The 10594-nt window shown below is 44.0% G+C and overlaps 1 protein-coding gene across 1 annotated transcript in view; it reads right to left on the bottom strand.

Moving 5' to 3' along the window:
- LOC101852304 (Fanconi anemia group A protein) overlaps nucleotides 1–10594 on the bottom strand; it is a 42101-nt gene that overhangs the window by 7957 nt on the left and 23550 nt on the right. Inside the window, exons 14-17 of the mRNA XM_013090825.2 lie at nucleotides 8588–8698; nucleotides 6179–6274; nucleotides 3777–3854; nucleotides 38–123 (exon numbers count right to left, since the gene is read on the bottom strand). Coding sequence (XP_012946279.1) covers nucleotides 38–123; nucleotides 3777–3854; nucleotides 6179–6274; nucleotides 8588–8698 — 371 coding nt within the window. The remainder of the gene's footprint in view (nucleotides 1–37; nucleotides 124–3776; nucleotides 3855–6178; nucleotides 6275–8587; nucleotides 8699–10594) is intronic.

Raw genomic sequence — 10594 nt, 5'->3', positions numbered from 1 at the left:
CAGATAAGCCCCCATCCCCTGTAGGAAGGATGCGAACCTGGCTTCAATCAGGGCTGTGGGAATCTTCCCGCTGTCTGCAAAAGCCTGGACTGCTTTCTCCACATCCTGCTCTGCCGCGTCAGCCTGTCGGGAGACGATATGACGAGATGAGACAAGACAAGACGAGACGAGACGAGACGAGACGAGACAGGACAGGACAGGACAGGACAGGACAGGACAGGACAGGACAGGACAGGACAGGACAGGACAGGACAGGACAGGACAGGACAGGACAGGACAGGACAGGACAGGACAAGACAAGACAAGACAAGACAAGACAAGACAAGACAAGACAAGACAAGACAAGACAAGACAAGACAAGACAAGACAGGACAAGACAAGACAAGACAAGACAAGACAAGACAAGATAAATCATTATTGTCCAGATACTGATCGCGTGCATGCTTGCACACATGCACACACGCAACATCTGTACACACACACTTTTTCACACATCCTCTCTTCCACACATGTATCTACAAAATAACTGGCATTTGTTTGTTTGCAGAGGCACCTAGTAATGTCATTTAATGCAAGGAAAAAGCAAGATAGAGAGAAACAACAGAGGGAAATTCCAGAAGTAGTCACACCTGTCCAAGAGAGAATCTCAAGGGAGCCAGAGGGAGTTGAGGGGGAGAAGGTTCCAGAGGGCTTGCCCTACCATACATGGTCAAAGTTTCAACGCTCGATTGTCCGGTCCACAAACACTGATCAAAACTTCAAATAAATGAAGTGCTATCCTCCCCACTCTGATAACATGAACAGCATGCCTTAGGTCTTACCAATCTATTGCCACCAGTGCTTGCATCTCATTAATACCACTGTTTAACCAATTAAAAACAGAAACGATTAAACATCTTTGTTTCTACTCTTTGCCCCACGCATCCAGGAAATTAGCACAATCTAATAATAATAATAATAAATAGCATTTGTATAGCGCACATCCCCGCTCAACAGCAGGCTCTATGCGCTTTACACTATATTATTACCCCAGCAGACCATAAAACACTCCGAAACATTCTCAGCTTCCACGGAAGCATACAGTGCAAGCTGCGGATTTCACGCGCTCAAACACTATCAAACTGACAAGATCTTTCTCTGTCTATAGCTGGGTACCCATTTCCACCTGGGTGAAGTGAGGAAAATTTGTGCAAAGTGCCTTTCCCAAGGACACAACGTCGGGCCCCTGACGGGATTCGAACCCACGACCTTATGGTTGCGAGTCCGAGAGCCTAACCACTAGGTCACCGACGCCACAAGACAAGACAATCTACAAATGTCACCCCTCCCCTCGCAAGCAAGAAACAATGATTCAGCTAACTTTTTTTTGGCTGGCCTTACGATCAAGCCAGCAGGCAGTGGCCAAATTTCACACCTCTGACAACCCAGGAAAGTTTTGGTGCTGGTGCGCCACTTGAGCACTTAACATTTTACAGTCCCACAGCCAGCGGTACAAAATACCCCATCTGGTCACCCAGCCACGAGAGAGACGGCAACGAACCTCTTGGGCCTGGCGCAGAACTGTGCCAGGTGACCGGAATGGATAGTCTTCACTGGCACATTATTGCACCAAGTGACCACAAAGTGTTTAAGGACAAGCAGCGTTGAGAGATCACACTCACACCAGCGTTGAGAGATCACACTCACACCAGCGTTGAGAGATCACACTCACACCAGCGTTGAGAGATCACACTCACACCAGCGTTGAGAGATCACACTCACACCAGCGTTGAGAGATCACACTCACACCAGCGTTGAGAGATCACACTCACACCAGCGTTGAGAGATCACACTCACACCAGCGTTGAGAGATCACACTCACACCAGCGTTGAGAGATCACACTCACACCAGCGTTGAGAGATCACACTCACACCAGCGTTGAGAGATCACACTCACACCAGCGTTGAGAGATCACACTCACACCAGCGTTGAGAGATCACACTCACACCAGCGTTGAGAGATCACACTCACACCAGCGTTGAGAGATCACACTCACACCAGCGTTGAGAGATCACACTCACACCAGCGTTGAGAGATCACACTCACACCAGCGTTGAGAGATCACACTCACACCAGCGTTGAGAGATCACATTCACACCAGCGTTGAGAGATCACACTCACACCAGCGGGAACATCAGCCGCGTCCAGGGCTCACATGAGTGGGGGAGCAGCTACCCCCAAGCCTACCCCCAAGCCGCACCACTTCCCCTTCCTAAACCGATGGCGTGGCATAAAGGTTAGAGCCCGAGGAACCAAACTTGGGAGTTTTGTTTCAATTAAGGGTCGAGCGGGCAAAGCATTTTGCGTCTTTGACAGGTCTAAACTCTCCGAAAGGAAGGAATTTCTCTGTCCGTTTCCAGGTTGTGAAGTTTTCCATCTTAGACAGATGTATTGTAGAGGAATTAACCAAGGGGGGGGGGGGGAATGTATTATAGAGGAATTAATCAAGGGGGGGGGGGGGATTCCGTTATGACGGTATGACAGATTTCTGTCTTGGACAAGTCGTGTCTATTATGGCAGGTTCAATTCGTCGCTTTTAAGCACAACAGGGCTATCCCAAAAATGCCATTTTGAGAAAATCGAAAGTTAAGCGTTTGGACCCTTGTTCAGTTTCTTTAAAAGACAAGGAGAGTTTTCTCCATAACCCAACAAATATACACACCAATGAAACTAAACTTTTCCTATAGGTAGGGCAATGCCCACTTTTGGTGTAGGTCAAGATTTCTGGAAACCCCCGACATCTGGGTTAGCCTGCTTCTCCTTAAAAGCGACCAATTGAAAGAACTCCCTGTTGTGGTCCTAGTGACAGCACACACAGCACATCTGTGCATGATTGTAAAGACTGTAACAGGTGTGACCTGTGCATGATTGTAAAGACTGTAACAAGTGTGACCTGTGCATGATTGTAAAGACTGTAACAAGGGTGACCAGTGCAAGATTGTAAAGACTGTAACAAGTGTGACCTGTGCATGATTGTAAAGACTGTAACAAGTGTGACCTGTGCATGATTGTAAAAACTGTACACAGTAGTACACCTGTACATGATCACAATGACTACAAAGTGTGACCTGTACATGATCACAATGACTACAAAGTGTGACCTGTACATGATCACAATGACTACAAAGTGTGACCTGTATATGATCACAATGACTACAAAGGGTGACGTGTACATGATCACAATGACTACAAAGTGTGACCTGTACATGATCACAATGACTACAAAGTGTGACCTGTACATGATCACAATGACTACAAAGGGTGACCTGTACATGATCACAATGACTACAAAGGGTGACCTGTACATGATGACAATGACTACAAAGTGTGACCTGTACATGATGACAATGACTACAAAGGGTGACCTGTACATGATCACAATGACTACAAAGTGTGACCTGTACATGATCACAATGACTACAAAGGGTGACCTGTACATGATCACAATGACTACAAAGGGTGACCTGTACATGATCACAATGACTACAAAGTGTGACCTGTATAAATGTTTTACACCCTCATCAACACAATTTCAAATGGTCTCCCTCTCCCTCTCTCCCTCTCTCCCTCTCTCTCTCTCTCTCTCTCTCTCTCTCTCTCTCTCTCTCTCTCTCTCTCTCTCTCTCTCTCTCTCTCTCTCTCTCTCTCTCTCTCTCTCTCTCTCTCTAGGAAGAGAGTAGTCTGTTGGGGAATAAAACTTCTACAGTTACAAAGCAACTACACAGATATGGCATACCTTTGCTGCTGTCACTGTCGACACTGAAGAGCTAGAAGGATTGTCGTATATTCCTCCCCATACGTCATTTAAGGGTACCTAGAGAGATAGACCAGATACATATGTCACTCAAGGGTACAGAGAGAGAGATATACCAGATACATATGTCACTCAAGGGTACAGAGAGAGATAGACCAGATACATATGTCACTCAAGGGTACAGAGAGATATACCAGATACATATGTCACTCAAGGGTACAGAGAGAGAGAGAGAGATATACCAGATACATATGTCACTCAAGGGTACAGAGAGAGAGATATACCAGATACATATGTCACTCAAGGGTACAGAGAGATATACCAGATACATATGTCACTCAAGGGTACAGAGAGATATACCAGATACATATGTCACTCAAGGGTACAGAGAGAGATATACCAGATACATATGTCACTCAAGGGTACACAGAGAGAGAGATATACCAGATACATATGTCACTCAAGGGTACAGAGAGAGATATACCAGATACATATGTCACTCAAGATAGAGAGAGAGATAGACCAGATACATATGTCACTCAAGGGTACAGAGAGATAGACCAGATACATATGTCACTCAAGGGTACAGAGAGAGATATACCAGATACATATGTCACTCAAGGGTACAGAGAGAGAGATATATATACCAGATACATATGTCACTCTAGGGTACAGAGAGAGATATACCAGATACATATGTCACTCAAGGGTACAGAGAGAGAGATATACCAGATACATATGTCACTCAAGGGTACAGAGAGAGATATACCAGATACATATGTCACTCAAGGGTACAGAGAGAGATTACCGGGTACATATGTCACTCAAGGGTATAGAGAGAGAGAGATATACCAGATACATATGTCACTCAAGGGTACAGAGAGAGATTACCGGGTACATATGTCACTCAAGGGAATAGATAGAGAGAAAGAGAGAGATTACCGGGTACATATGTCATTCAAGGGTATAGAGAGAGAGGAGAGAGAGACTACCGGGTACATATGTCATTCAAGGGTATAGAGAGAGAGGAGAGAGAGATTACCGGGTACATATGTCACTCAAGGGTATAGAGAGAGAGGAGAGAGAGATTACCGGGTACATACGTCATTCAAGGGTATAGAGAGAGAGAGAGAGAGAGATTACCGGGTACATACGTCATTCAAGGGTATAGAGAGAGAGAGAGAGATTACCGGGTACATACGTCATTCAAGGGTATAGAGAGAGAGAGAGAGAGATTACCGGGTACATACGTCATTCAAGGGTATAGAGAGAGAGAGAGAGAGATTACCGGGTACATACGTCATTCAAGGGTATAGAGAGAGAGAGAGAGAGATTACCGGGTACATATGTCATTCAAGGGTATATAGAGAGAGAGAGAGAGACTACCAGGTACATATGTCATTCAAGGGTATAGAGAGAGAGGAGAGAGAGATTACCGGGTACATATGTCACTCAAGGGTCTATAGAGAGATGTATACTAGGCATATACATCGTTCAGGGGTCTATAGACAGATGTATACTAGGCATATACATCGTTCAGGGGTCTATAGACAGATGTATACTAGGCATATACATCGTTCAAGGGTACCTTTAGATATGTGTACCGGGTACATTTACATATCCAACTGTGGCTTTCTCTTTGTGGATCATTTTTCCTTGGAAAAATTGAGTAAAGAGAAGCACATGGACACGATGTTGGCCATTCGGTACAGGGAAAAAGACAGACAGATAGAAACAACAGAGGGTAAGAAAAGAAGTTGGAACTACAAGTGGTACTTTTAGACTTTAGCTGTAGTCAGAGTTTTACAGCACTTGCAAAACAATTAGGTCGTACAAGTGCTGAAGATTAGAGCTGTTATAAGAAAGCAACAAACGAAAAAAAAAAAGGAAAAATAAGGACAATAGATGTCTGATGGGACAGAAGGCACAAACCACACCACAGCACCCGCCAACCACCCACCTAATGGCGTCCACCAACAAGACTTTAGTAAGAAATGAAAACAAGTCGTGTAACTTCTAACACTTATAAATGAGAGAAATTAGGATGTGCAGGGCTTGCACTAGGAAATCAAGAGACTGACTTTGTGAACACATAACTTCCGAGGCAAAACAGACAAAAGAAAGAGCCCGACCACCAGCTTCTTCCAGCGGCAAAAATCAAAGAATCCATTGTGTTTTAGCGTTAAGTGAAGCATGTCGACACCATCATGGTCATTAAGTGCAGGGGCGAAGGAAGATAGACAGACAGCAACAACAGAGTGAAAGAAAAGAAATAGGATCTACAGGTGGCACCCTCCAATGACCCACCATCAGTTTGTTCAAGATGAAACTAAGAGTACGTGAGGGGACGTCTTTAGACGTAAGTAAGTTAGTAAACGCCTCACTTTGAGATCCACTAATCTTGTTTTAGCCAGAATCACGTAATCTTCATATGTCTCCTTGCCCTTCGGTGGCACGTACGGTCGTCTCAGAATATGGGCCTGTGAATAGAAATAGGGAAAGTTTTGTTTGAGCAAATACAAGAACATCAACATTACAACGGTCACATCATACTACATACTACATAACAACAGCACAACAGCAGACTGGGACAAAAAATCGGGATACACGCGATCGAAATCAGAAAAATCGGGATGCTTGAGATTTGGGGCAAAAAATCGGGATATCCCGACTAAATCGGGATGAATGGAGGTCTGCAGACAGACAAAAACAACAGAGGGATAGTGAACAAGTTGGGCCTACCACTGGTGCCATCTGACCAACCACATTTCCCAAAGAGGAAATATTCCAAACATTCAACTATCATGAAGTAGCGATGTTAGGACTGTCCTGTAGGAAATCTGGGACTTGCCAAGATATACAGTCGTTGTCAAGGAGAAAAGTGGCCGTATAAGACAGGTGGCCGTATAAGACAGGTGGCCGTCTTGGGCAGGACTGATCAAGATGAAGAAATGAAACCATTCCTTTCTGAGGTCCCAACCGAAGGTAGCCGCATTGTTGTTGTTGTTGTTGTTGTTGTTGATGTTGTTGTTGTTGTTTTCGTTGTGTTTTTTCTTCTTTTTTTGTTTTGTTGCTGCTTTTGTGCAAGGGTGACAATAAAACGAAATGTGTCAGACAAGGAGGACCGAGAGCTACAGTAAAACAAACACATGGGTCGCCACCACTCGGAGAACGAGCGACGCTTCTGTCACAAGTTCATGTTGACGTCCATTGTTACTTTGTTACAGACTGGGTAAACAGTGACCACTCATCTCACTTACGATTTGTGTATGAGTTCTGGGCCGGGCCTATGGGTTATGAGGGATTACACGCTTCCCTCACCAGCAGCTGAAAATTTGTTACCTATTGGTCAACAGTGGGAGGGGCCTACCCAACATGATCGGTTGGAGGGACTACCAAACATCAACGACAGGTGATTAGATTATGACGGCTCCCACAGAACGCCAGGGGCCAATGCTTAATTTACGACAAAACGTAATGGAGTCACTAAGGTGGTCGTCTAAGACAGGTGTTATTGCTTTGTGTGATAGGGGTTGTGTGTTAAAATATGGTGGCCGCGGCTGCGTTGGACAGGTGCCCGTTTTACACAGTTAAATTATATAGAAAAAACGCAAGGGGGGAAAAGAAAAGTGGCCGTTTGTACAGGTGGCCGTCTTATAGAGGCGGCCGACTGTACCAGGATCACATAGCACAATATCTCAGGCAAGGCAAACAAACAAATCTTGATCAAACAAGATTTTACTTAATGATCTTGAACACCTTAGATTTCGAAAGAAAAAAATGGCTGAAAAATCCATAATTTCCATTTTGAACATGGTAGGAAACCTGAGATACACGTTAATAGAACAACAAGTGTTGTACACATCTGAGACTCAAAGAATTAAAGTCACACCTGATAATTTCAGAAAAAAAGTCACACCTGATATTTTACGAGAAAAAAGTCTAAATGTCAACAGTTGATCATACAAAAGAAGTAAGAGTTACGCACCGAAAACTTTTTAAGGAAAACGGACATCTTAAATGTACAAACTTCGACAAGAACCAAAATGTGAGGCAGCGTAGTGGAATCAGGCTCTCGTCAAAATAATCAAAGTGAAGAAACTTGCATTTTTCCGCAGGTTTGTGAATTTTTATCAAAGTTTTGTTTTTTGACTCCACACCTTACATGCCCATTAAAGAACTAATTTCTGGTTGTATTTTTCTGAAAATCATTGATTAAAGGCACAAAAATGTAAATTTTCAGTTACCACGCACTCTTAAGCTAAGGAAATAACTAATCTTTGGCGGCCATTTTCTCACTAATTTTACCTCTGAAAACAGGTGACCCCCACCTCCTTCTTTCGCAAATATCTCGACTTGTATTCAAGATAAATTGATATTTTTTCATCCAAATAAAGAAAAGTGAAACAGTTTTAAGATGATACCAATAACCCTACATGCCCAAAAATTGACGAGAGCCTGATTCCACCACGCTGCCTCACAAATGTCTTGAACACTAGAAAGTTTTAATGAGGTAAGAAAAACTCAAACAACATCCATCCCAGTTTCTGAAACACTTGAATCGCCATAAACTCTACAACATCTTGCTCTCACTGGAAACATAGTCAGAAAAGAGGCAAGGATAGTCCAAGAACAACTTACTTAGAGATTTTTTTATTTTTAAAAGTTTTTGAGAGAGCATCTGAACTGAGAAATTCTTGAAGGACGATGGTTAATGTCTGTATCAGATATGGCAAGTGAAGAATATCCACCAAAATGTCCGGGCCACTTTTGAACTCGGTGCGGTCTCTCACCTTGAGATACTCTGGTCGCTCCACTGGCACAAGGCTGGACAGGAAGTTCACCAAGAACAAAAACGTGGATTTAGTCGGAGCCACGGAGCTTGAGTTCTTTCCAACTGCATCCTGGGAGAAAAACAAAACAAGATCTCATGCCAAAATCCTGACAGACTAGTCGTACAGCTTGAGTTTTGGTTGTAGAAATGATAAGCACATTCACAAAACAACGGTCATTTCTTATGTGAGACAAGAGAGGTGTCTCTTTCCTTTAACATTATCTTTTGTATGTTTGTGAGTCTGTATTGACCTTTTCTTCATTATGTACCCTAAGTGGCTCAACTCTACCTGCATTTGTGGTGTAGTGCTTAGACTCTTAGTCTTTGCAAGCAGAAGATGTGAGTTGACTTCACAAGGGGAGAAGTTTTCCTCATGATCTACTTCTGTCTGTGGGGATGTTGTATCCCTCTGACACCTTCCAGCCCATCTCCTAAACGCTCTAAATTGTGTTAACAGAGGCATAAAATATCTCAATCACACACAGTGACCCCCACTTATACAGTGGAATCCTGTTATAACGAGAGGGAGGGGACTGGTGCTAAACATCCATTATAGCAGGATTCTCGTTATAAGGGACCCAGTAATAATTTCAAGGGAAATATTGCAGTAAGCCGAATCTATGACTCTGGTTGTCTGTTCGTTTCTTTTTGTAATCTCCCCAGATGATGATTTGGTTGAACATGATCTCTAGGTCGTATTTGATCAAAAATCGAATAGGGTTTCTTTCTCTAGCGCTAGCGATGTTAACAGCTTGGCGTCGAAGATCAGAAATAAAGTTCTCTAGGGTAACTCGCCCGCTGTGTTGTCCCCCACCCCACCACACCCTGTGGTGCGTTCCGTCTGCTTGCGCACGTCACACCTTCGCTCCATCCATCAGTCACATTGTTGTGACCTCTCCATCCCTGCATCGGAGAAGTGAGAGGCGGGGTAGGCCTAGATAATCTAGACTAGGCTGGCCTATCACGCGATGAGTTCTGCTTGTCTGTGCATACCACACCCTCCCCACTCATTTGCTCCGCCTTCATTGATGGCACACGTGGGCTCTCCCATTCTTTGTTTCGCAAGATCACCAACAACTGGCGAGGTTTTACATTAATAAATAGCCTAAGCGCTGTGCACAGCAGCAGCAATATTCCGCTATAACCGACTCACATGTTAGTCTGATTGCGCTATAGCAGTATTTTATTTACAAAGGTAAAGAAGGGATAAAAACGGGGTTTTAGAATAGAGTCTTTGTAACAGACTTCTCGTAATTTCAGGGCTCGTTATAAGTGGATTCCACTGTAACAATCTCAGGTATAACCAGATTTTAGCTATATAAGGCTTATACAAGACCCCCAAGTCCAATTTCTCATAATGAATGGGGGGAAAAGCTTTCTTATGGCAGGCATTGATAAAGACATGCTTGGCTATAACAGTGGTAATAATAATAATAATAATAATTGCATTTATATAGCGCATATCCATGCTCAAGAGCATGCTCTATACGCTTTACAACTATTAGTACCCCAGCAGACCCTTCGAGAACACTCTCAAACTGACAAAATCGTTCGCTGTCTATAGCCGGGTACCCATTTCCACCTGGGTGAAGTGAGGAAAATTAGTGTAAAGGGCATTTCCCAAGGACACAACGTCGGGCCCCTGACGGGATTCGAACCCACGACCTTACGGTTGCGAGTCCGAGAGCCTAACCACTAGGCCACCGACGCCACAAGACAAGACAATCTACAAATGTCACCCCTCCCCTCGCAAGCAAGAAACAATGATTCAGCTAACTTTTTTTTGGCTGGCCTTACGATCAAGCCAGCAGGCAGTGGCCAAATTTCACACCTCTGACAACCCAGGAAAGTTTTGGTGCTGGTGCGCCACTTGAGCACTTAACATTTTACAGTCCCACAGCCAGCGGTACAAAATACCCCATCTGGTCACCCAGCCACGAGAGAGACGGCAACGAACCTCTTGGGC

Source organism: Aplysia californica, unplaced genomic scaffold (assembly GCF_000002075.1).
Source record: "Aplysia californica isolate F4 #8 unplaced genomic scaffold, AplCal3.0 scaffold01563, whole genome shotgun sequence".
In the NCBI taxonomy this organism is placed as follows: domain Eukaryota; kingdom Metazoa; phylum Mollusca; class Gastropoda; order Aplysiida; family Aplysiidae; genus Aplysia; species Aplysia californica.
This window is presented reverse-complemented; position numbering and strand designations above follow the sequence as displayed.